Source organism: Lolium perenne, chromosome 1 (genome assembly GCF_019359855.2).
Source record: "Lolium perenne isolate Kyuss_39 chromosome 1, Kyuss_2.0, whole genome shotgun sequence".
In the NCBI taxonomy this organism is placed as follows: domain Eukaryota; kingdom Viridiplantae; phylum Streptophyta; class Magnoliopsida; order Poales; family Poaceae; genus Lolium; species Lolium perenne.
Genome location: NC_067244.2, coordinates 196787423 through 196814970, shown reverse-complemented (window position 1 = coordinate 196814970; position 27548 = coordinate 196787423). Strand labels below are relative to the sequence as shown.

The 27548-nt window shown below is 41.3% G+C and overlaps 1 protein-coding gene across 2 annotated transcripts; it reads left to right on the top strand.

The window, feature by feature from the left end:
• Positions 1-237: 237 nt before the first annotated feature.
• LOC127317872 (probable LRR receptor-like serine/threonine-protein kinase At3g47570) lies at positions 238-4048 on the top strand. 2 transcript variants are annotated; one of them, XM_051348480.1, is made up of 3 exons: positions 659-784; positions 2706-3259; positions 3367-4048. In XM_051348480.1, the coding sequence occupies exons 2-3, from the start codon at positions 2842-2844 to the stop codon at positions 3780-3782; spliced, it is 834 nt and encodes a 277-aa protein (XP_051204440.1). In that variant the 5' UTR covers positions 659-784; positions 2706-2841; the 3' UTR covers positions 3783-4048. The 2 variants fall into 2 exon arrangements, with proteins under 2 accessions (XP_051204433.1, XP_051204440.1); XM_051348473.2 differs by having other exon boundaries at positions 238-3259.
• The last annotated feature ends 23500 nt before the right edge of the window (positions 4049-27548 follow it).

Genomic DNA, 27548 nt, shown 5'->3' with positions numbered 1-27548 from the left:
GTCCAACCGGGCGACAACACTTGTAGATGATTTCCTGCTTTGCAAAGAACATTTTATTTCTTTCCTTCCAGATGCACAGTGGAAATTTTGAGAGGAGCTCAACTTTTTTCTCAGCTGAGATGCATGTATTTCAATAAGATGACTATGATGACGGAAAAATAGCATTGACGACAGCTTTACAATATGATTACAACATGTATGACTGCAGAAGATCTTTACAATTTGGTGAGGAGGAAAGAACCTATTTCTCCCGATGAAAGACAGATGAGAGTTAAGGCAATACCTTTCAAGATGGTTAGCACTTTACATGTTTAGACAATCTTTATAAAGTCAAGGTCAATCAATTGCTGGGATTTTTCATGACTCTTATTTGTTGGAGTGTACCTACCAGGCTACCATAGAAGAGCTCTATAAGTAAACCATTAAGAAGTAACACCATCTTATGTAGCAGGCTCTATAACTCACAGAATATCCAAGTTCTTAGTACTTTCCATGGCTCCCACGGCCTTTCCTCTCCTTCTCATAGTAGTTGCACTGCTCTTGCTGCAGCCAGCTACCTTGCTGGTTGCTCCTTCCCTCCTTCGCAATAATGGCACAGACCTTGGTGCGCTGCTAGCCTTCAAAGCCCAGCTCTCCGATCCTCTCGGCATCCTTGGCAGGAACTGGACCACTAATACATCCTTCTGCCACTGGACCGGTGTCTCTTGCAGCCGGCGCCGACAGCGCGTCACCGCTCTTGCACTGCCAGACATGCCCCTCCAAGGGGTGATCTCACCTTATCTCGGTAACCTCTCTTTCCTCCTTGTCCTAAACCTCACTGGCACAAATCTCTCGGGCTCCATCCCGTCTGATATTGGTAGATTGAGTCGTCTCGCCATTCTTGATCTTAGCTTTAACAGCTTGTCAGGCACCATCTGTCATACCATAGGAAACCTCACAAAGCTACAAGCCCTTGTTCTACGCGCAAATGAGCTCTCTGGGCAAATACCGGATGGTATTGGCTCCTTGCTCATGCTTCAGGTTCTTGACTTGAGGCGTAACCAGCTCACCGGTCCAGTACCTCCTAACATCTTCAACATGTCTAGGCTTGTGGATATGGTCCTAGGGTTCAACAATCTAACAGGGCCTATACCTAGCAACGAAAGCTTTAGCCTGCCTATGCTGCGAGTAATATCTCTTTCTAGAAACAAATTCACTGGTCGAATTCCATCAGCCCTTGCGGCATGCCAGCACCTTGAGACACTTGACGTCGGGGGAAATCTATTTGTGGATGTCATGCCGATTTGGCTGGCTAAACTGCCACAGCTCACCCAACTTTCTATAGCAAAAAATGGCATCGCCGGTCCAATCATACCTGTGCTCGGCAATCTCACTAAACTTAGTGTGCTTGAACTCTCATTCTCCAACCTAAGCGGACAGATTCCGGTGGAATTGGCAAAACTGAGACAGCTCACCTACCTCCACCTTTCGTACAATCAGCTTACGGGTCCTTTTCCCACCTTTATTGGGAACATGTCTCAACTGTATTTCTTGGCACTAGAATCAAACATGTTGACTGGATCAGTACCATCAACACTTGGAAACATCAAGAACCTTTCACGCCTTGATATTCGAATGAATCACCTCCATGGGGATCTTGAATTCTTGGCCGGCCTTTGCAATTGCAGGCAGCTCCAAATCCTTGCCATATCAACCAATTCCTTCACTGGGGTTCTGCCCAACTATGTTGGAAATCTCTCGAAAAATCTGTTAGAATTTACAGGAATCAACAACAAGTTAACAGGCGGGCTTCCAGCTACACTATCAAATCTAAGTGATCTCCGTGCAATAAGCTTCGCCAACAACCAACTAACAAAAGAAATCCCAGAGTCCATCATGATGTTGGAGAATCTCCAAGCACTTGATCTGTCTAGAAATAGCATGTCTGGCTCAATTCCGGCACGAATTGGCATGCTAAGGAAAATTGTTATGTTGCTACTCAACGATAATAAATTCTCTGGCTGCATACCAGATGGCCTAGCTAACCTCACCATGTTAGAGTACATTTACATATCTTGTAACCTTCTGTCTTCCACCATACCATCAAGCTTGTTTTACCTTAATAACCTTGTCGGACTAAACTTGTCACATAACTCCCTAACTGGTGAATTGCCTTCTGATCTTGTCCACATGAAAGCTATTGACAAAATAGATTTGTCTTCTAACCTCTTAATTGGTAGCCTTCCAAGTTCATTTGGACAGCTCGCGATGTTAACATACTTAAATCTGTCACACAATTCATTCGAAAATTCCATCCCAGCCTCTTTCCGTAGCTTAACCAGTTTAGCAACTTTGGACCTATCATCTAACAAACTTTCGGGTACTATACCCAATTACTTTCCAAACTTCACCTACCTTATTAATCTAAATCTCTCCTTCAATGAGTTACAAGGCCAAATACCAACTGGAGGTGTTTTCTCAAATCTCACATTGCAATGTTTGATGGGGAATGTTGGGCTATGTGGTGCTCCCCGTCTAGGATTCTCACCATGTCTCGACAAGTCTGACCCAACTCATGGTCGACACATCGTCAAGTTTGTAGTCCCAGCTGTCACCATTGTGGTTGGTGCCTTCGCAGCTTGCTTATACCTAATGTTCAGAAAGAAAAACAAGAAGCAACCAGATGCTATGGCTTCTTCTGACATGGCTGATGTGATTGGCCACAGGTTAGTATCCTACCACGAGATTGCTCGTGCCACTGAAAATTTCAGCGAAAGTAACTTAGTTGGAGTTGGGACTTTCGCCAAAGTTTTCAAGGGCCAACTGGACAATGGATCAGTAATTGCGATAAAAGTGCTCAATATGCAAGTCGAGCAGGCCGTGAGGAGCTTTGATGCTGAATGTCAAGTGTTGCGGATGGCTAGGCATCGTAACTTGATAAGGATATTAAATACTTGTTCCAACATGGATTTCAGAGCACTGCTGCTTCAGTACATGCCCAATGGTAGCTTGGCGGCACGCTTGCACACTGAATATAGGGAACCATTAGGGTTCATCAAGAGATTGGATATTATGATCGGCGTGTCAGAGGCAATGGAGTATCTGCACCATCATCATTATCAAGTTGTTCTACACTGCGACCTGAAGCCTAGCAATGTGTTGTTTGATGAGGAGATGACAGTACATGTTGCTGACTTTGGCATCGCAAAATTACTTCTAGGCAATGACAACTCTGTGGTTTCAGTGAGTATGCCGGGGACAATTGGCTATATGGCACCAGGTACTTGCACTAATCACTCTTAGTTGAGCACCTTGTCTGGTAAGATCGATAGGCAGTTTTCATTCATTATTTACAAATGTGTTTTTGTTCAATTACTTCATGAACAGAGTATGCTTTGGTGGGAAAAGCATCACGGAAAAGTGATGTTTTCAGCTTTGGAATAATGCTGCTCGAAGTCTTTTGTGGGAAAAAACCCAGTGACCCCATGTTCACGGGAGAATTGAGCCTGAGGCAATGGGTTTCCCAAGCATTTCCGGTAACTCTTATTGATGTTGTGGACGACAAGCTACTGCAAGATGAAGAGATTAATCTTTGCTTTGATCACCAGACCGACATTTCTTTGGGGACTTCTCCAACTAGCATGACTAACAACCTTCTTGTGTCAATATTTGAGCTGGGTCTGATGTGTTCGAGCGAATCACCTGAGCAAAGGCTGGCAATGAACGATGTGGCCACAAAGCTGAAGAACATGAAAAATGGATTACTGTCCCTCTGCATAGGCGATGCAAAGTCCACAACATAGCCAGTTTTTTTCTTTTCGAAAAGGAAGAGCCCACAACATAGCTAGGTGAATCTATATTAAGTTTGAGTTTCCACTGTACATCGTATATTGTAGCAATAGGCATGTATTTCCATTACGTCTGCAACCTTAATATTGTTCAGATTATGTTTGTATGTCAAACATGTCATGTTGACTGTTACTTGTTTATTCAGTTAATTTGTATTATCACATGATTTACGCTGTCTTTAGCAGAGTTGTAGCATGTATGTTCTTCTGTTACTTGTTTATTCAGTTAATTTGTATTATCGCATGATTTACTGTCTTTGGCAGAGTTGTAGCATGTATGATTCTCCGTGATGTACCAGGACGAACTTTTAAGATGTAACATAGGGGTCATTCATCTGCGACGTCACCCCGCAAAATTACATTAATGAGTTGGAGATTTGTCTAGAAAGCTCTAAATAGGGCTGGTAAAATTCCTATGCTAGATATTCCTTGACTCGTATATATGTGAAATTATATGCCGTTTGCAGGTGGGCCATAGTGGCCAATGTTTGTATGTGCTAGCCGATATTATTTTTGAGATCGTCGCTGAATTTTTGGTAGATTTGAATTTTTTCTTTTTGAAGATGTGGTAGGGTTGTTTTGGGCACCAACCAAACAGAACGATGAGGCCAAAGGATGAACACGAACCTCACTACAACATGCATGATACTCCTTTAGGGGCGATTACATAAGATGGCGCCATCCCAAATTACCACAGAAAAAGTGTAATACTACCCCAGATGATTTCACACTTGTGTCCTCCATCTCGAAAGCGCGCCACACACTCCTCTCATGGCGGAGAGAAACAGATCTAGATAAGCGAGGGGCCTGCCATGGGTGTCCCCTGTCCCCCCTCTCTCTCCCCACCCAAGGGGGCGGTGTTGCGAGAGCCCAACAATGCGACTACCAGCTAGTGGAGGACTCCTCTCCATCTCCATAGGTCTGGGCGATGCAGTGATAGATGTGAGACCATTTGTGGTGTCTTGCGAGCACCTGCACAAAAACGAAGCAGGAAGGAGACGAACATGCATTGCGTTTTGGGTAGACCGGGTCCACTCACGCATGATGTGGAAAGGAACGTCTGTGTCCCCCTCTCATTCCAGTGAACCAACCAGACAATTTCGGAGATGGAGGATCCGAGCACGGGATCCTGCAGAGGATGCTTATGATGTCTCGGAGAAGCTTTCCAAACAATTACGGTCTTCCTGGAGTCCAAAATATGTCGTAGTACATATTTTTGTGGCATACATGTGTCGTGGTAGCTAGGAAATAAGTTCCGAGGTTCTTAATCCTTTCATGCTCCTAATAGGAGCCCTTCAACAACTCCACCCACTATTGTTGTGCTCTAATCCCACTACCAAGTGATATATATAGAAAAGGAATCCTCGCCTCACTCAGAGAAGAGACTTATATTCACCGAGCTAGATGTCAAGTGCATCGGAAATAGTTTGAGCGGTGTTCACTGAGAGCCAAAGGAAAAGGCGCGTGGCCGATAATATTTCCACGACATTTTGGTTAGCACGGCGATTAGCTAGCTGCCACAAAAACATGTTTGCAACACGTAGGGTTTGCAACGTGATACATCAACGATTGTGCAAATAGGTGTCGTCGAAATTAATTCTACATAGTCACTCATCACTTTCGTGGTATGTAATAACCTTACAGTAATTAATGTCTCCTCTTGTATTACCCCAAGCTTGAGGGCGGTCACCGAACATGTACAAGCTTGGACCGATCTCCACAACTTAATTGAAATCTTCCAAGTACTCCATCACGAGATTTACACCACAATGATTGATCTTCATGGAACCACAAAGACACAAAGCCATATAGGGGTTTCAAGAACCAAGAGGAACAAACTCCAGGTATAAGAACCCACTAGTAATTATCTCAAAAACTTTCACAACCCGAATCTCTGTGGAGAACTCAAACCGATGCACCATATACAATGGCAAGAACACTAAAAGTGCTCAAGTCCTTCTCTTCCAAATCCCACCACAATAATTACTGCTATGGAGGAACATGAGATAAAAAAATAAAGAAGGAGAACAACAAATTTCTCCAAGATCTATATATAATAGATTTCCCCACTAAGGGAGGATTTTGATTGGTGAAAAAGTAGATCTAGATCTCCTCTTAGTTTTTCCTCAAAAATATTTAAGAAGCATAGGAGGAATGGAGATATAGGGTAAGCTATTCAAGGCTAACAATGGAGGAGGGAGAAATCGGAGAAGCTACCTCCAGTTGGGGAAGAAGGAGGATTTATATAGGCATGTTCAAAAACTAGCAGTTCTAGGAACTTAACTCCGGAGTCTCTGGCATGCACCAGTCTCTGACCTCGGGAGACCGGAGTCTCCAGCCTGGCCAAGCTAGGTTAGAGTCTCCAAAACGAAGTATCTAGCCATACTTCCGAGTGACAACATGACCTTGCGTGATTGGATGCAACACTTAGCAACAAGGCCAGAGTCTTTGGGTGCTTAGGACAACGTCACCGGTCTTGGCACACCTGAGTCTCCCGTCTAAGGACACAAGAGTCTCCGTATAGAAAACCTAAAACAACTAAACCAAAACTACACGATCTTTCACATTCAAACTACGAATAATATGAACCAATTTTGCTGAAAAGATAATGACAATTAGAACCAACTTTAGATTAAAAAAAGAACTAAAAAGATGAGAAAATACTAAGTATATATGTGATATGGGGTTGCCCGATCTTCTCAGTAAGCACGGTGGTGATGATGATCACGAGATGAACACAACAGAGATAACTTGATGATGAAGTGGATGATAACTTGTATGCCGCAACGAGATCTCTCGATTGGTCCCTGTCGCCAATGCAACAGCTCTCAACCCTGCAAGATATTCGCAACTCCACACACTTGCGCACGTAGCCGCCGACCACGAAGCGGTAAGTTGCAACCGTCTAATTCCCAATGGAACAGCAGATCACACAAGACTTTTCAGGATATACACCAAATCAATGCAATATGGTGTAGGGATTCAATAGAGTTGCAAAGCAATCAACTATGAACTAGGCTTTATCTTAAACGTGGTCTAAACCTAATTTGGGGGCGTCCTGGGCACTTATATAGGGGTTCAGGACGACCAGGGTTCGAGAAAATACATAGATAACCGACCCAGATCGGGATCTGGTCGAGACAGACTCGGTCTCGGCCGGCTCAGGAGCCGGTCGACCAGGCCTGGTGAAAGTGCATGGAGCCCCCATGTGTGGTTTTGGTAATTAATGACAATCCCTATGGACTAATGTTTAGATTGAGTTATATTTGTAGGAGTTGTCCATAGGCAATGCTTGAACCATATGTTGGCTTCAAGGTTGCAAGAAGAATAAATTAATGAAGGATATCAAGTGTCAAGTATGTCTTGAAGATGAAGATGGAGTGAGCCCTCAAGTTACTTCAAGACATCAACATGATGAAGAATGAAGAAATGAAGTGCAAGTTCAAGATGAGCCAACTTGAAGAGATCATATGCTTGAAGGCAATGCTTGAACCGTATACTGGCTTCAAGATTGCAATAAGAAGCAAATGAAGAAGATCAAGTGTCAAGTATGTCTTGAAGATGAAGATGAAGTGAGCTCTCAAGGTTAACTTCAAGACATCAACGGAATGAAGTGCAAGTTCAAGATGAGCCAACTCGAAGAGATCATAAGCTTGAAGCTTGCCATGAAGAAATGATGTGCAAGTTCAAGATGAGCCATCTCGAAGAGATTCTTTGCTTGACTCTTTCCATCCATATGGTGATCATGGATATGTGAATATGCACCGAATAAGAAGCTCTCCCATGGTGGATTATGGGGGAGCAATCCACAAGACTTCGTCAAGCAAGCACAATCAAGAAAGGCGTTCCATCTTGTTGAGGTCAAGATCGTCATCATCGAGCTCAAGTGGAATGCGCAAGTATAAGGTTTGCTCTTGATAGGGTTTCTTTCTCACCGGTCTCATAGTGTAGTTGGAGACCGGTTTATAGTTTAGTTGTCATACTATCAAGAGGGCTCTCGAGTGAGTAACTCGATCGTATCGTTCGGAGAGAGCTCAAACCTTTGCATCCTTGCATCATCTTTCTTGGTCGTTATTTGGATTTTATCCATGTGATGTTTTAGAGCTTGTGCTTATTCTCATCACAAGCTCTAGTTCATCGAAAACGGATTTCGCATAGATCACTTGTTGCATTTTCAAGGTTGGAGGTTTTTACCGGTATGTCTTTTTTAGATAGGTCAAACCTTTCATCATTTGTTTCTATCCTACATTGTTGGATTATGATGGTTCCCTGCATGATCTTGTAGAGCTTGTTCCTAGCTTTAAAACAAGCCCAAGATCATCAAAATCGGAGTCCGAATGCTAAAGTTATGCCCGTTTCAGTTTGATGTTTCTACCAGTTTTCACGGGGGCGGATATTCCGGCCCAAGTTTGGGGCGGATAATCCCCCCCCCCCCCCCCCCGAAAAATCCGGCCTCTGGGAAAATCCGGCCAAAAATCCGGCCCCCATCCAGGGGCATGTTTTTTCTGGTCGTTAGCCGTTTTTCGGGGCCCGGATATTTTGCAAATATCCGGCCCGGAAAATCCGGCCTGAGCATACCCAAACGGTCTATTTCGATGGGAGGGGTATTTAAGCACCCCTTCTTCCTCCTTGGGCTGGTTGGTTCACTCTCTCTCTCTCTCTCCCCTCGATTGTTGTCCTTCAAAGCTTGCCCTAGTTCTTGATTCCTCCCATGATTCTTGCATATTCTTGAGGGAAAAGGGAGAGGAGATCTGCATCTACATCTTCACCAATCAAATCCCTCTCTTTGTGAGGGGAACCCACTAGATCTTGATCTTGGAGGATTTTGTGTTCTCTTCTTTGTTCTTCCTCTCTTATTCCCCCAATAGCTTTTGTAGCTTTGTTGGAATTTGAGAGAAGGATTTGAGCATCTTTGTGGTGTTCTTTCCATTGCATTTGGTGCATAGGTTTGAGTTCTCCACGGTGATTCGTGGTGGTGAAAGCAAGAAGGTTGTTACTCTTGGGTTCTTGGAACCCTAGACGGATTCTAGGCCTTTGTGGCGGTTTGTTGGGAGCCTCCAATTAAGTTGTGGATGTGTGCCCCAATCTTTGTGTAAGGCCTGGTTTCCGCCTCGAAGGAAATCCCTTAGTGGAACCGTGACCTAGGCCTTTGTGGCGAGGGTCACCGGAGAATAGGGTGAGGCGCCTTCGTGGCGTTCGGTGTGTGGTGTGAGTACCGCATCTTGGGGTGAGGCCTTTGTGGCGTTGGTGTGCATCGAGCAACCACACCTCAAGGTGAGCCTATTGTGGCGTTCGGGAGCACTAAGCCACCGCACCTCTCCAACGGAGATTAGCACTCGCAAGAGTGTGAACTTCGGGATAAATCTTCGTCTCCCGCGTGCCTCGGTTATCTCTATACCCGAGCTCTTTACTTATGCACTTTACCTTGTGATAGCCATTGTGCTTGAAGTCATATATATCTTGCTATCACATAAGTTGCTTGTATTGCTTAGCATAAGTTGTTGGTGCACATAGGTGAAACATTGCTTAGAATAAGTTGTTGGTGCACATAAGTGAACCATAGTATATAGGCTTTGGGCTTGACAAAGTAAACGCTAGTTTTATTCCGCATTTGTTAAGCCCATCTCGTGAAAGTTTTAAGCCGCCTATTCACCCCCCTCTAGGCGACATCAGTGTCCTTTCAATTGGTATCAGAGCAAGGTCTCTCATTCTTAGGCTTCACCGCCTTGAGAGTAAAGATGTCGGTTAGGGGATTAGTGCACAATAACTTGTTTATATTTGATGGCACAAATTATGATCTATGGAAAATTTATGTGCTTAATATCTTGCGGGGAATTTCCCCGGACATGGAGCGATTTCTTGGCATGGGTTTTTCTTCTCCTAAGGATCCTCAAAATTTATCTCTTGAGGAGAAGAAAAACTCTTCCCTCGATGCTCTTGCTTCTCATGTGTTTTCCATTGTTGTGAGCAATGTAGTTACTTCATCAATCATGCCTTTTGGGAGCTCTCATGAATTATGGACAAAGCTTCAAGATAAATATGATGTGTCCAATATTATTGAGGATGATTGTATTGCTTCCACTTCTGGCCGTGATGAGTTCTCATCTTCATCCACTTCACCAATGTGTGGCAAGACACAAGGTAATGATATGGTGAGTGGTGATGGAAATTGCAATGTTGGTATTGGACTTACTATTGATGATCATTCATCTATATCTCATTGCAATGGTTCATCTTTTGACTTAAACACATCTAGCACTATAAATGAAATACATGCTTGTGTTGATAGTCCTTGCATATCATGTGTAAGTTGTTTGAATAAATCTAATGATGATATGCTTGCTTTGTCTTGTGGCCATGATAAAAATGCTTATATTTCCTCTAGTTTCTATGTGACTAACAATGTAGAGGAAACCAAATATTCTATTGGTCAAGACAAGATCTTAAAAGGAGCCTCAAGTAACTCCTCATCTTTATCTCACGGTCCTCATATATGCCTTATGGCCAAGGGTTCCACGGTACCTCCTACCATGGAACCTAATATGTCTCGTGATGATAAGGATGAGGATGAGGATGAATATGAAGAAGAGGATTGGGTTGTCTCTCTACGCGATAAGTGTAAGAGTTTATTCAAGGTTCTTTGCAAAGATAAAATTGCTAGCACTCACTTCTTTGAAATCTTGACTACCACTATTGAGAGCCAAAAATGTATTTGGTTGCATGAGAACACCATTGATAAAATGGGTGCTCTTGAACGTGAGTACGCCAATGATGTGGCATCTCTAAAGGATGAACTTGAAGAAGAACAAACCACCAAGGAAGCTCTTGAGGAGACCTTTGCTCTAGAATTGTCTAGAGAAAAGGAAAACCATGATAGAGCTCTTGAGGTGGCAAATGAACTAAAGCTAAAAAAATGATAAGCTTGTGTTTGTTAATGCTAAACTCCTTGAGGATTTTGAGCAACTCAAAAAGGGCTCAAGGGTCATTGAGAGTGCGCTCACCAAACTCACCGAGTCGCATGAGCAACTTAAAGCTTCTTATCTAAAAGAGCATGCTAACTTGCTATTAATAATGATGCTTGTGCTACTAACTCTACTTCTTGTGAAGCATCTATCTTGAAGGAGAATGTTGAGCTAAGGGCTCAACTTGAATTGCTAACTAGCAATTATGGGAAATTGGAAGAAAATCATGGAAAGCTTTCTAGCTCCCATGAGGATCTTCTAGCTTCTCATGATAGGCTAAAGTTAGCTCATGAGGCTATCATATCAAAGGCAACACCTTGTGAGCCTCATGTGGATACTAGCACTAGTAATCAAAATACTATATTGCCATGTGCTAGTCCTAGTAATTCATCCACTCATAGTATTGCTAAATCTTGTGATGAATTATCTTCCTTGCCTTGTTGCTCTAATAATGAAGGTTCTACTTCCTCTAGTACTTGTGTTGTTACTAACCATGTAGAGGAAATCAAAGAGCTCAAGGCCCAAGTCACTTCTTTGAAGAACGACTTGGTAAAGAGTCATGAAGGGAATTGCAAACTTGACAAGATGTTGAGTGTGCAACAATCCCCCAATGACAAGAGTGGACTTGGATTCAACTCCAACAACAAGAACAAGTCCAAGAACAACAAGATTAAGAAGGGCCAACTACAAGTCAAAGACCCGACCAAGATTGTTTGCTTCAAGTGCAAAATTGAAGGGCATCATGTTAGATCTTGCCCTTTGAAGAAGAAGCAAAAAAGGGAAGCGGCCTCAAGCTCAAACTCACATTCAACCTCAAGTTGAAGAAATGCCACTTCCCAAGAAGAATCAAGCCAATGCTCCCATTGTGGAGAAATCTAGTGAGAAGAAGGAGAAGAAAAGAACTTGCTACATATGCCGCGAGAAGGGCCACATATCCTCCTTTTGAACTATTGGTACCTCATCCAACTCTATCACCATTGATGATGTTTATTCTCTTCGTAAGGATGAGGGTGGCAATGTGTTTGCCAAATATGTTGGTGCTCAAAGTGGTGTCAAGAAAAGAACCATTTGGGTTGCCAAGCCTATTGTGACTAACCTCTTTGGACCCAACATAGTTGGGGACCAACAATCCAAACTTGATCAATAGGTAATTGTTGGAGGGCATTGGAGACTTGGCTACGTCATGAAGAATTAAGGGATCTTCATCATTTATATTATATCAAGCCAAGTCTTTTGGTTATCTTGCTTATATCATATATCCAATATTCCTCCTTGCGGTAACATGTGCTCAACTCATTTATATTGAAAGTTACTCGCCCCTTTGCATGTGTTAGTTTTTTTCCTAACATGTTTTTGTATATGTTGTGCTTCCTACTTGCTTTTCTTGAGAAATCAAGTCTATGCATGTTGGGTTGCACACCATGTATTTGTGTTTTTGTTGGAGCCTCTTTGCATCTTGTTGTATCTTATATGGCTCTTTGAGCGATTAATGGACTATTACATTTTGGGGGAGTGATATTCCTTTGGGAATTTCATAATCGTAACAATGTGTGTACATGAGGAATATCACTTAGAATTGATATTGCAAGATTATCTAGTCGCTATGTGGTATGTCATCTTCATGAGAAATTCAAATTCTAATGTCCATTAATATCTCTAGTTGTATCTTATTTACCTCTTGTGAAAATAAATTCCTTATCACATTATGGGGAGTAATAAGCTTTGTGCATATTACAAGTCTAGAAAATGTGAACATTTGAGGTTGTCTCACATAAAATTGATATTGTAAATTATCTCTCTCTTATGTGGCATGTTTGCTCAAACAAGTTCCAATTTGCTTAAATGGCTTGATTTCTAATATCTTTGTGGATCTTATTTGGAAAGTTTTTCTTGGCATGGTTTTTCACAACGTGTCCCTCAATACACTTTTGGGAAAACCATGTGCTTCAAGTCATTCTATTAATTGCTTTGCATGTTGGCATGAATGCTATTAATTACTTTGCATGTTGGTATGACTAATTGAAGCTATCAAGAAACTCTCTTTGCATGATGGTTAACTCTTATCTTTTACCATATGCTTTATTTGGTGTAAATATGATCTTATGTATACTTACAAACTACCACCGGAAAATATTTCCTAATACCTCTTGTCCTAGGACAATTGGCAATCTATTATGAGGTAGATTTTTATTGATCATATTTACATTTTCTCTTATGTTTCAATTTCCTTATTTATTGCCATGAATTTGTTGTGCTTTGACTCCCATGTGTCTTCCTTGCATCTTATGTATCTAATTTGTCTATTCAAACTTTCTTTGTATTTTTAGTAGATATAGGTAGCGTGATGATCCTAGTTTTGTGCATTTTGTGTCCATATGATAAATCCTAGATAATGCACTAATATTGGGGGAGCTCTCCTATATTTGTTATAATGCTTAACATCTCTTGATCATTATCAAAAATTTGGTTTTGGGAGACATAAATTTTCTTGTTGATACTTTGTGCCATCATAAAAAGTGTCGAGGGTTTGGTTTATTTGTTGAAACCTTGATATCTTGGGAGTTGGTTATCTCATTCCTTTGTGTTTAGGTCTAATTAGCTTCTTATAATGAGATAAGTCTTTGGAGTCAATCTTGTGTTGATTTGATTCTTTGATATAATTTGGACAACCATTGTCTCTTGATTTATTCGGTGTTTTGTCCAAATTGTATCTTCCTTTGGTTCTTGAAAGTATTGTGCATGCATATTTAATATATGTATATCTTATGGCATGTGTTACTTTCTTTGATCCAATATATAGGGTAAACTCCATCAAATCCTAATTTGGTTAAGATGTGCATGAAATTCAATTTCATATCTATATGCACATAGTATTGTGGAGTTTGTCCTATATGTTGTAGTGTGTCTAACTACTTCGGAACCAATTAGTTTGGGGACCATTTTGTACTTACCATTGTGTTAGGTACAATGGATATGCTTTGGATGCTTGTCTCACTCTTGGAAAGAAGTGGTGACTCAATGGTAACTTGAGGCAAGCTAGGATTATCAACGAACACATATCTACTACATCCACACCAATGCTATCTTGGTAACAAGTATCTTCTCATTCATACTTTTCTTGTATCCAACCTTATGGTTGCATCTTGGCATGAATCTCTTGATTTGCAAATATTGTTCTTCTTGCAAAAGTCTTAATGAAACCTCTTTATTGTGAATGTGAGTAATTTGAGATGAGTGCATTTGTTGGGAAGTATACTAAATCATGATCATGATTCATCCATCCCAACTATGCCTATCTAGCAATTTTATTGCATATCAATTCCTCAAGGCTCTCACGTGTGCACTATAGATGAAAGTGCAAATTTAGTTATTCTTTTGGTATCCTCGTTTGTGATACTTGTTGCCTCTCTCAATGCATCCCAACTATCTTCTATCCCTTGTTGATATTTGTGATGTATTTTAGATGTTTGTGGTTGAAGTTCATGAATGTACAATAAGATAAAATTGAGCCTTTGGCCATGCTATTAAGCAAAAATTCTTATTGGTATATTGCATGACTTCATTTTGGATATCATGCTATATTTTTTGCGTATCTATTTTGTGTGTACATGTTTCTTTGTGGATAAACATCTTAGTGATTTTGTCCACTTAGTGAAACTTATACACATATGAGATGATACATGTCCATTTGATATCTTATTTATTTGTTGCGTGTTGATTGGTCATGCTAAGCAATTTAATTCATTGAAGACTATGATGATGCTTTTTGCTCATCCTTGTAATAGTCTTATAATATGCTTTATCATGCCTTTCACATATCTTCTTGGTTGAGCCTTTTATTATGGTGCCTCTTACTTGTTGCTCAACCATTTGTTTGTTGCAAGTGTTAAGTTTAATTTTCTATCTATGATCTATTGCAAATGTTTGTGTTTTAAATGGTAATGGGGGATGATACGTCTCAAACGTATCTATAATTTCTTATGTTCCATGCTACTTTATTGATGATACTCACATGTTTTATACACACTTTATGTCATATTTATGCATTTTCCGGCACTAACATATTGACAAGATACCGAAGAGCCAGTTGATGTTTTCTGCTGTTTTTGGTTTCAGAAATCCTACAAAGGAAATATTCTCAGAATTGGACGAAATCAACGCCCAGGGTCTTATTTTTCCACGAAGCTTCCAGAAGACTGAGGGGGATACGAAGCGGGGCGACGAGGCGCCGCCACACTAGGGCCGCGCGGCCTAGGGGGGGCCGCGCCGCCCTAGCGTGTGGGGCCCCCGTCAGCCCCCCGACTCTGCCCTTCCGCCTATAAAAAGTCTTCGTCGAGAAAACCCCAGTACCGAGAGCCACGATATGGAAAACCTTCCAGAGATGCCACCGCCGCCAATCCCATCTCGGGGGATTCAGGAGATCGCCTCCGGCACCCTGCCGGAGAGGGGAATCATCTCCCGGGGGACTCTTCATCGCCATGATCACCTCCGGAGTGATGTGTGAGTAGTTCACCCCTGGACTATGGGTCCATAGGAGTAGCTAGATGGTTGTCTTCTCCTCATGTGCTATCATTGTTAGATCTTGTGAGCTGCCTATCATGATCAAGATCATCTATTTGTAATGCTACATGTTGCGTTTGTTGGGATCCGATGAATATGGAATACTATGTTATGTTGATTATCAGTCTATCATATATGTGTTGTTTATGATCTTGCATGCTCTCCGTTGCTAGTAGAGGCTCTGGCAAAGTTGATACTTGTAACTCCAAGAGGGAGTATTTATGCTCGATAGTGGGTTCATGCCTCCATTTAATCTGGGACAAAGGATGCAAAGTTCTAAGGTTGTGGATGTGCTGTTGCCACTAGGGATAAAACATCAATGCTATGTCTAAGGATATTTGTGTTGATTACATTACGCACCATACTTAATGCAATTGTCTATTGTTTGCAACTTAATACTGGAAGGGGTGCGGATGCTAACCCGAAGGTGGACTTTTTAGGCATAGATGCATGCTGGATAGCGGTCCATGTACTTTGTCGTAATGCCCAATTGAATTTCACACTACTCATCATAATATGTATGTGCATTGTCATGCCATCTTTATTTGTCAATTGCCCAACTGTAATTTGTTCACCCATGATACGTCTCCAACGTATCGATAATTTCTTATGTTCCATGCTACTTTATTGATGATACCTACATGTTTTATACATACTTTATGTCATATTTATGCATTTTCCGGCACTAACCTATTAACGAGATGCCGAAGAGCCAGTTGTTGTTTTCTGCTGTTTTTGGTTTCAGAAATCCTAGTAAGGAAATATTCTCGGAATTGGATGAAATCAACGCCCATGATCTTATTTTTCCATGAAGCTTCCAGAAGTCCGGAGAGGAAACGAAGTGGGGCGACGAGGCGATGCCACACTAGGGCGGCGCGGCCCAGGCCCTGGCCGCGCCGGCCTGTGGTGTGGGCCCCTCGTGGTGCCCCTGACCTACCCTTCCGCCTACATAAGCCTTCGTCGAGAATAACTCCAGTACCGAGAGCCACGATACGGAAAACCTTCCAGAGACACCGCCGCCGCCAATCCCATCTCGGGGGATTCAGGAGATCGCCTCCGGCACCCTGCCGGAGAGGGGAATCATCTCCCGGAGGACTCTTCACCGCCATGGTCGCCTCCGGAGTGATGTGTGAGTAGTTCACCCCTGGACTATGGGTCCATAGCAGTAGCTAGATGGTCGTCTTCTCCTAATTGTGCTATCATTGTTGGATCTTGTGAGCTACCTAACATGATCAAGATCATCTATCTGTAATGCTACATGTTGCGTTTGTTGGGATCCGATGAATAGTGAATGCTATGTTATGTTGATTATCAATCCATCATCTATGTGTTGTTTATGATCTTGCATGCTCTCCGTTGCTAGTAGAGGCTCTGGCCAAGTTTTTGCTTGTAACTCCAAGAGGGAGTATTTATGCTCGATAGTGGGTTCATGCCTCCATTAAATCTGGGACAGTGACAGAAAGTTCTAAGGTTGTGGATGTGTGATACGTCTCCGACGTATCGATAATTTCTTATGTTCCATGCCACATTATTGATGTTATCTACATGTTTTATGCACACTTTATGTCATATTCGTGCATTTTCTGGAACTAACCTATTAACAAGATGCCGAAGTGCCAGTTGCTGTTTTCTGCTGTTTTTGGTTTCAGAAATCCTAGTAAGGAAATATTCTCGGAATTGGACGAAATCAACGCCCAGGGTCCTATTTTGCCACGAAGCTTCCAGAAGTCCGAAGAGGAGACGAAGTGGGGCCACGAGGTGCCCAGACCCTAGGGCGGCGCGGCCCCCCCTTGGCCGCGCGGCCCTGTGGTGTGGGGCCCACGTGCCGCCAATTGACCTGCCCTTCCGACTACTTAAAGCCTCCGTTGCGAAACCCCCAGTACCGAGAGCCACGATACGGAAAACCTTCCAGAGACGCCGCCGCCGCCGATCCCATCTCGGGGGATCCAGGAGATCGCCTCCGGCACCCTGCCGGAGAGGGGAATCATCTCCCGGAGGACTCTACGCCGCCATGGTCGCCTCCGGAGTGATGTGTGAGTAGTCTACCCCTGGACTATGGGTCCATAGCAGTAGCTAGATGGTTGTCTTCTCCCCATTGTGCTTCATTGTCGGATCTTGTGAGCTGCCTAACATGATCAAGATCATCTATCTGTAATTCTATATGTTGCGTTTGTTGGGATCCGACGAATAGAGAATACTTGTTATGTTGATTATCAAAGTTATGTCTATGTGTTGTTTATGATCTTGCATGCTCTCCGTTACTAGTAGATGCTCTGGCCAAGTAGATGCTTGTAACTCCAAGAGGGAGTATTTATGCTCGATAGTGGGTTCATGCCGCATTGACACAGGACAAAGGATGTAAAGTTCTAAGGTTGTGTTGTGCTGTTGCCACTAGGGATAAAACATTGATGCTATGTCTAAGGATGTAGTTGTTGATTACATTACGCACCATACTTAATGCAATTGTCTATTGCTTTGCCACTTAATACTGGAGGGGGTTCGGATGATAACCTGAAGGTGGACTTTTTAGGCATAGATGCAGTTGGATGGCGGTCTATGTACTTTGTCGTAATGCCCAATTAAATCTCACTATACTCATCATAATATGTATGTGCATGGTCATGCCCTCTTTATTTGTCAATTGCCCAACTGTAATTTGTTCACCCAACATGCTGTTTATTTTATGGGAGAGACACCTCTAGTGAACTGTGGACCCCGGTCCAATTCTCTATACTGAAATACAATCTACTGCAATACTTGTTCTACTGTTTTCTGCAAACAATCATCTTCCACACAATACGGTTAATCCTTTGTTACAGCAAGCCGGTGAGATTGACAACCTCACTGTTTCGTTGGGGCAAAGTACTTTGGTTGTGTTGTGCATGTTCCACGTTGGCGCCGGAATCCCTGGTGTTGCGCCGCACTACATCCCGCCGCCATCAACCTTCAACGTGCTTCTTGGCTCCTCCTGGTTCGATAAACCTTGGTTTCTTTCTGAGGGAAAACTTGCTGCTGTGCGCATCATACCTTCCTCTTGGGGTTCCCAACGAACGTGTGAGTTACACGCCATCAATGTGCTGTTGCCACTAGGGATAAAACATCAATGCTATGTCTAAGGATATATTTGTTGATTACATTACGCACCATACTTAATGCAATTGTCTGTTGTTTGCAACTTAATACTGGAGGGGGTTCGGATGATAACCTGAAGGTGGACTTTTTAGGCATAGATGCATGCTGGATAGCGGTCTATGTACTTTGTCGTAATGCCAAATTAAATCTCACACTACTCATCATAACATGTATGTGCATGGTCATGCCCTCTTTATTTGTCAATTGCCCAACTGTAGTTTGTTCACCCAACATGCTTATTCTTATGGGAGAGACACCACTAGTGAACTGTGGACCCCGGTCCATTCTTTTACATCGAATACAATCTACTGCAATACTCGTTCTACTGTTCTCTGCAAACATCATCATCCACACTATACATCTAATCCTTTGTTACAGCAAGCCGGTGAGATTGACAACCTCACTATTACGTTGGGACAAAGTACTTTGGTTGTTTTGTGCAGGTTCCACGTTGGCGCCGGAATCCCTGGTGTTGTGCCGCACTACACTCCGCCGCCATCAACCTTCAACGTGCTTCTTGGCTCCTACTGGTTCGATAAACCTTGGTTTCTTACTGAGGGAAAACTTGCCGCTGTACGCATCACACCTTCCTCTTGGGGTTCCCAACGGGCACGTCGACTGCGTGCTAGCATCAAGACTTTTTCTGGCGCCGTTGCCGGGGAGATCAAGACACGCTGCAAGGGGAGTCTCTACTTCCAATCTCTTTACTTTGTTTTTGTCTTGCTTTACTTTTATTTACTTCTTTGTTTGTTGCACTAAAACAAAACACAAAAAAATTAGTTGCTAGTTCTACTTTATTTACTGTCTTGTTTGCAATCTCCATATTAAAAACACAAAAAAATTAGTTACTTGCATTTACTTTATCTAGTTTGCTTTATTTACTATTGCTAAAATGAGTAATCCTGAAGTTGAAGTTCGTTCGTTTAAGCAACAAGGGGGAGAATGTTTAAAAAATGCTTGGTATATAGAATTAGTGATGCTCATAATAGGTGCACTAAGAAACACTCCACCACTATCCTACTCAGGAATTTTTATGTTGTTATCTCTAGCTGGAATAGGTATGTTCTTGATTGTCTTGCGGGGGGTAATTTCCTAGGCACTCCCGCTTTAGAAGCTAGTTGCATAATTGAGAGTCTATTTGGAATACCACCTATTAATGAAGTTAAAATTGAAATCTCTCTTGAAGATGTCATGAAAAAGTTGGAGACAATAGAGCAAAATCTTCCGAGAATTGAGACTAATTTGGGAGCATTACTTGATAGCACTGACAAACTTGATAAATCTCTAGGTGGAATTAATGAGAGAATTGCCATCTTAGAAGCTTGTGCTATTCATGATAATCAAACCCAAATGATTAGTGAACTTGAAGAGGCTATGGGAACATTGGGTTCAACTTTTTCTTCTATTAAATTTAAGGAGAAAGCTTATGTGGGTAAGGAGCAAAAGTTCATGTATGTCTCTAAAGTGCCTAAACCAAAAAACTATTATAGGCCTAAAATTGACAAAGCCCTTAATACCATTATAGATAATATAGCATCTAAGATACCTAATGTGACAAGTTGTGAAAATTATGATGTTGATGCTTCGTCTCTTGATGTTACTTGATTCACACTTTCTGCGCCTAGCTGAAAGGCGTTAAAGGAAAGCGCTTATGGGAGACAACCCATGATTTTACTACAACACTTTTGTTTTATATTTGAGTCTTGGAAGTTGTTACTACTGTAGCAACCTCTCCTTATCTTAGTTTTGTTGCATTGTTGTGCCAAGTAAAGTCTTTGATAGTAAGATTCATGCTAGATTTGGATTACTGCGCAGAAACAGATTTCTTGCTGTCACGAATATGGGTATAATTCTCTGTAGGTAACTCATAAAATTCTGCCAATTTACGTGAGTGATCCTAAGATATGTACGCAACTTTCATTCAATTTGAGCAAGTCTGGTGCCTCTTAGAAATCCGTCTTTACGGACTGTTCTGTTTTGACAGATTCTGCCTTTTATTTCACATTGCCTGTTTTGCTATGCTTGATGGATTTTTCTATTCAATTAACTTTCAGTAGCTTTGTGCAATGTCCAGAAGTGTTAAGAATGATTATGTCACCTCTGAACATGTGAATTTTGATTATGCACTAACCCTCTAATGAGTTGTTTTGAGTTTGGGGTGGAGGAAGTTTTCAAGGATCAAGAGAGGAGGATGATACAATATGATCAAGGAGAGTGAAAGCTCTAAGCTTGGGGACGCCCCGGTGGTTCATCCCTGCATATTTCAAGAAGACTCAAGCATCTAAGCTTGGGGATGCCCAAGGCATCCCCTTCTTCATCGACAACATTATCAGGTTCCTCTAATGAAACTATATTTTTATTCCATCACATCTTATGCACTTTGCTTGGAGCGTCTGTTTGTTTTTATTTTTGTTTTGTTTGAATAAAGTTGGATCCTAGCATTCATTGTGTGGGAGAGAGACATGCTCCGCTGTTGCATATGGACAAATATGTCCTTAGGCTTTACTCATAATATTCATGACGAAGGTTGAAACTGCTTCGTTAAATTGTTATATGGTTGGAAACGAGAAATGCTACATGTGGTAATTGGTAGAATGTCTTGAATAATGTGATACTTGGCAATTGTTGTGCTCATGTTTAAGCTCTTGCATCATATACTTTGCACCTATTAATGAATAAATACATAGAGCTTGCTAAAATTTGGTTTGCATGATTGGTCTCTCTAAGGTCTAGATATTTTCTAGTAAGGGTCGAACAACAAGGAAGACGGTGTAGAGTCTTATAATACTTACAATATGTTTTTTATGTGAGTTTTGCTGTACCGGTTCATACTTGTGTTTGCTTTAAACAACCTTGCTAGCCTAAACCTTGTATCGAGAGGGAATACTTCTCATGCATCCAAAATCCTTGAGCCAAACACTATACCACTCGTGTCCACCATACCTACCTACTACATGGTATTTCTCCGCCATTCCAAAGTAAATTGCTTGAGTGCTACCTTTAAATTTCTATTCTTTATCTTTGCAATATATAGCTCATGGGACAAATAGCCTAAAAACTATTGTGGTATTGAATATGTACTTATGCATCTTATTTCTTATTAAGTTGCTTGTTGTGCGATAACCATGTTCCTGGGGACGCCATCAACTACCCTTTGTTGAATATCATGTGAGTTGCTATGCATGTTCGTCTTGTCTAAAGTAAGGGTGATTTACCATGAGTTGAATGGTTTGAGCATGCATATTGTTAGAGAAGAACATTGGGCCGCTAACTAAAGCCAAGATCCATGGTGGAAGTTTCAGTTTTAGACAACAATCCTCAATCTCTTATGAGAAAATTATTTGTTGTTGAATGCTTAAGCATTAAAAAGGAGTCCATTATCTGTTGTCTATGTTGTCCCGGTATGGATGTCTAAGTTGAGAATAATCAAAAGCGAGAAATCCAATGCGAGCTTTCTCCTTAGACCTTTGTACAGGCGGCATAGAGGTATTCTTTTGTGATACTTGGTTAAAACATATGTATTGCGGTGATAATCCAGGTAATCCGAGCTAATTAGGACAAGGTGCGGGCACTATTGGTATACTATGCATGAGGCTTGCAACTTGTAGGATATAATTTACATGATACATATGCTTTATTACTACCGTTGACAAAATTGTTTCTTGTTTTCAAAATAAAAGCTCTAGCACAAACATAGCAATCGATGCTTCCCTCGTCGAAGGGCCTTTCTTCAACTTTTATGTTGAGTCAGTTTACCTATTTCCTCCCATCTCAAGAAGCAAACACTTGTGTGAACTGAGCATTGATTCCTACATACTTGCATATTGCACTTGTTATATTACTTTATGTTGACAATATCCATGAGATATACATGTTACAAGTTGAAAGCAACCGCTGATACTTAATCTTCCTTTGTGTTGCTTCAATACCTTTACTATGAATTTATTGCTTTATGAGTTAACTCTTATGCAAGACTTATTGATGCTTGTCTTGAAAGTACTATTCATGAAAAGTCTTTGCTATATGATTCAGTTGTTTACTCATTATATTTACCATTGCTTCGAATCGCTGCATTCATTACATGTGCTTACAATAGTATGATCAAGATTATGATGGCATGTCACTTCAGAAATTATCTTTGTTATCGTTTACCTACTCGGGACGAGTAGGAACTAAGCTTGGGGATGCTGATACGTCTCCAACGTATCGATAATTTCTTATGTTCCATGCTACTTTATTGATGATACCTACATGTTTTATACATACTTTATGTCATATTTATGCATTTTCCGGCACTAACCTATTAACGAGATGCCGAAGAGCCAGTTGCTGTTTTCTGCTGTTTTTGGTTTCAGAAATCCTAGTAAGGAAATATTCTCGGAATTGGACGAAATCAACGCCCAGGATCTTATTTTTCCACGAAGCTTCCAGAACTCCGGAGAGGAAACGAAGTGGGGCGACGAGGCGACACCACACTAGGGCGGCGCGGCCCAGGCCCTGGCCGCACCGGCCTGTGGTGTGGGCCCCTCGTGGCGCCCCCTGACCTACCCTTCCGCCTACATAAGCCTTCGTCGAGAATAACTCCAGTACCGAGAGCCACGATACGGAAAACCTTCCAGAGACGCCGCCGCCGCCAATCCCATCTCGGGGGATTCAGGAGATCGCCTCCGGCACCCTGCCGGAGAGGGGAATCATCTCCCGGAGGACTCTTCACCGCCATGGTCGCCTCCGGAGTGATGTGTGAGTAGTTCACCCCTGGACTATGGGTCCATAGCAGTAGCTAGATGGTCGTCTTCTCCTAATTGTGCTATCATTGTTGGATCTTGTGAGCTGCCTAACATGATCAAGATCATCTATCTGTAATGCTACATGTTGCATTTGTTGGGATTCGATGAATAGTGAATGCTATGTTATGTTGATTATCAATCCATCATCTATGTGTTGTTTATGATCTTGCATGCTCTCCGTTGCTAGTAGAGGCTCTGGCCAAGTTTTTTGCTTGTAACTCCAAGAGGGAGTATTTATGCTCGATAGTGGGTTCATGCCTCCATTAAATCTGGGACAGTGACAGAAAGTTCTAAGGTTGTGGATGTGTTGTTGCCACTAGGGATAAAACATCAATGCTATGTCTAAGGATATATTTGTTGATTACATTACGCACCATACTTAATGCAATTGTCTGTTGTTTGCAACTTAATACTGGAGGGGGTTCGGATGATAACCTGAAGGTGGACTTTTTAGGCATAGATGCATGCTAGATAGCGGTCTATGTACTTTGTCGTAATGCCCAATTAAATCTCACACTACTCATCATAACATGTATGTGCATGGTCATGCCCTCTTTATTTGCCAATTGCCCAACTGTAATTTGTTCACCCAACATGCTTATTCTTATGGGAGAGACACCACTAGTGAACTGTGGACCCCGGTCCATTCTTTTACATCGAATACAATCTACTGCAATACTCGTTCTACTGTCCTCTGCAAACATCATCATCCACACTATACATCTAATCCTTTGTTACAGCAAGCCGGTGAGATTGACAACCTCACTGTTATGTTGGGACAAAGTACTTTGGTTGTTTTGTGCAGGTTCTATGTTGGCGTCGGAATCCCTGGTGTTGCGCCGCACTACACTCCGCCGCCATCAACCTTCAACGTGCTTCTTGGCTCCTACTGGTTCGATAAACCTTGGTTTCTTACTGAGGGAAAACTTGCCGCTGTACGCATCACACCTTCCTCTTGGGGTTCCCAACGGGCACGTCGACTGCGTGCTAGCATCAACCCAACATGCTATTTCTTATTGGAGAGACACCACTAGTGAACTGTGGACCCCGGTCCATTCTTTTACATCGAATACAATCTACTGCAATACTTGTTCTTACTGTTCTTCGCAAACATCATCTTCCACACTATACATCTAATCCTTTGTTACAGCAAGCCGGTGAGATTGACAACCTCACTGTTACGTTGGGGCAAAGTACTTTGATTGTGTTGTGCAGGTTCCACGTTGGCGCCGGAATCCCTGGTGTTGCGCCGCACTACACTCCGCCACCATCAACCTTCACGTGCTTCCTTGACTCCTACTGGTTCGATAAACCTTGGTTTCTTACTGAGGGAAACTTGCTGCTGTACGCATCACACCTTCCACTTGGGGTTCCCAACGGGCGTGTGCTTTACGCGTCATCAAGCTAAATTTCTGGCGCCGTTGCCGGGGAGATCAAGACACGCTGCAAGGGGAGTCTCTCACTTCCAATCTCTTTACTTTGTTTTTGTCTTTCTTTACTTTATTTTATTTACTGCTTTGTTTGTTCATTATATCAAAAATACAAAAAAATTAGTTACTTGTTTTACTTTACTTAATTCCATGCATGTTTTTATTTCACTAGTTAGGCTTAATGGAAAACAACAAAAATATTAGAGATCTTTATAGTATTTATCTTGAGTTAGGACATGAGGTGTTTGAAGAGAAAATTTAAAAACCTATGGAACTTTATATGCGTGCTAATGGCAATGTTATTAGTATGAATTCTTTGAACACCATTGTTGCTAATGCTATGGAAAATTCTAAGCTTGGGGAAGCTGGTTTTGATGAGCATGATATTTCTAGTCCCCCAAGCATGGAGGAGAAAATTTACTTTGATGATACTTTACCTCCTATATATGATGATTACGGTGATGAGAATAATAATGATAGCTATTTTATTGAATTTGCTCCCACTACAATTAATAGTAATGACTATGCTTATGTGGAGAGTAATAATTTTATGCATGTAGCTCATGATAAGAATGTTTCATGTGATAGTTATATTGTTGAGTTTGTTCATGATGCTACTGAAAATCTTTATGAGAGAGGACAATATGTTTGTAGGGATTTCCATGTTACTAAAACACCTCTCTTTTTGCTGAAAATCTTGAAGTTGCGCTTGTCTAGTTTTCCTATGCTTATTGCATTATGCTTACATGACTTGTTTATTTACAAGATTCCTTTTCATAGGAAGTGGGTTAGACTTAAAAGTGTTTGTTATTTTCTTTTGATGCTCTCTTTTGCTTCAACTCTTATTTCTTGCGAGAGCATCATTAAAATCACTGAGCCCATCTTAATGGCTATAAAGAAAGCACTTCTTGTGAGATAACCCATGTTTTATTTTACTTTTGCACTTTTGTTTTATATTTGAGTCTTGGAAGTTGTTACTACTGTAGCAACCTCTCCTTATCTTTATTTTATTGCATTGTTGTGCCAAGTAAAGTCTTTGATAGTAAAGATGATACTAGATTTGGATTACTGCGCAGAAACAGATTTCTTGCTGTCACAAATTTGAGTAGTATTCTCTGTAGGTAACTCAGAAAAATCTGCCAATTTACGTGAGTAATCCTCAGATATGTATGCAATTTTCATTAAATTTGAGCATTTTCATCTGAGCAAGTTAAGTGCCCCGGAAAAATTCGTCTTTACGGACTGTTCTGTTTTGACAGATTCTGCCTTTTATTTCGCATTGCCTGTTTTGCTATGTTTGATGGATTTCTTTATTCCATTAACTTTCAGTAGCTTTGTGCAATGTCCAGAAGTGTTAAGAATTATTATGTCACCTCTAAACATGTGAATTTTTAATTATGCACTAACCCTCTAATGAGTTTGTTTTGAGTTTGGTGTGGAGGAAGTTTTCAAGGATCAAGAGAGGAGGATGATACAATATGATCAAGGAGAGTGAAAGCTCTAAGCTTGGGGATGCCCCCGTGGTTCATCCCTGCATATTTCAAGAAGACTCAAGCATCTAAGCTTGGGGATGCCCAAGGCATCCCCTTCTTCATCGACAAATTATCAGGTCACCTCTAGTGAAACTATATTTTTATTCCGTCACATCTTATGTGCTTTACTTGGAGCGTCTTTATGTTCTTGTTTTTGTTTTGTTTGAATAAAATTGGATCCTAGCATTCATTGTGTGGGAAAGAGACATGCTCCGCTGTTGCATATGAACACATATGTTCTTAGCTTTATTCTTAATGTTCATGGCGAAGGTTGAAACTGCTTTGTTAATTGTTATATAGTTGGAAACAGAAAATGCTACAAGTGGTAATTGGTATAATGTCTTGAATAATTTGATACTTGGCAATTTTTGTGCTCATATAGATCATGTTTAAGCTCTTGCATCATGTACTTTGCACCTATTAGTGAAGAAATGCCGTAGAGCTTGTTGACATTTGGTTTGCATGATTGGTCTCTCTAAAGTCTAGATATTTTCTGGTAAGGGTTTGAACAACAAGGAAGACAGTGTAGAGTCTTATAATGCTTGCAATATGTTCTTATGTAAGTTTTTCTGTACCGGTTCATACTTGTGTTTGCTTCAAACAACCTTGCTAGCCAAAACCTTGTATTGAGAGGGATTACTTCTCGTGCATCCAAAATCCTTGAGCCAAAAACTATGCCATTTGTGTCCACCATACCTACCTACTACATGGTATTTCTCTGCCATTCCAAAGTAAATTGCTTGAGTGCTACCTTTAAAATTCCATTCTTTGTCTTTGCAATATATAGCTCATGGGAAAAATAGCTTAAAAACTATTGTGGTATTGAATATGTACTTACGTATCTTATTTCTTAATAAGTTGCTTGTTGAGCGGTAACCATGTTCCTGGGGACGCCATCAACTATTTCACCTTTGTTGAATATCATGTGAGTTGCTATGCATGCTCGTCTTGTCTGAAGTAAGGGTGATTTATCATGAGTTGAACGGTTTGAGTATGCATATTGCTAGAGAAGAACATTGGGCCGCTAACTAAAGCCATGATCCATGGTGGAAGTTTCAGTTTGGACAACAATCCTCAATCTCTTATGAGAATATTATCTATTGTTGAATGCTTATGCATTAAAGAGGAGTCCATTATCTGTTGTCTATGTTGTCCCGGTATGGATGTCTAAGTTGAGAATAATCAAAAGCGAGAAATCCAATGCGAGCTTTCTCCTTAGACCTTTGTACAGGCGGCATAGAGGTACCCCTTTGTGATACTTGGTTAAAACATATGTTATGCAATGATAATCCATGTAAATCCAAGCTAATTAGGACAA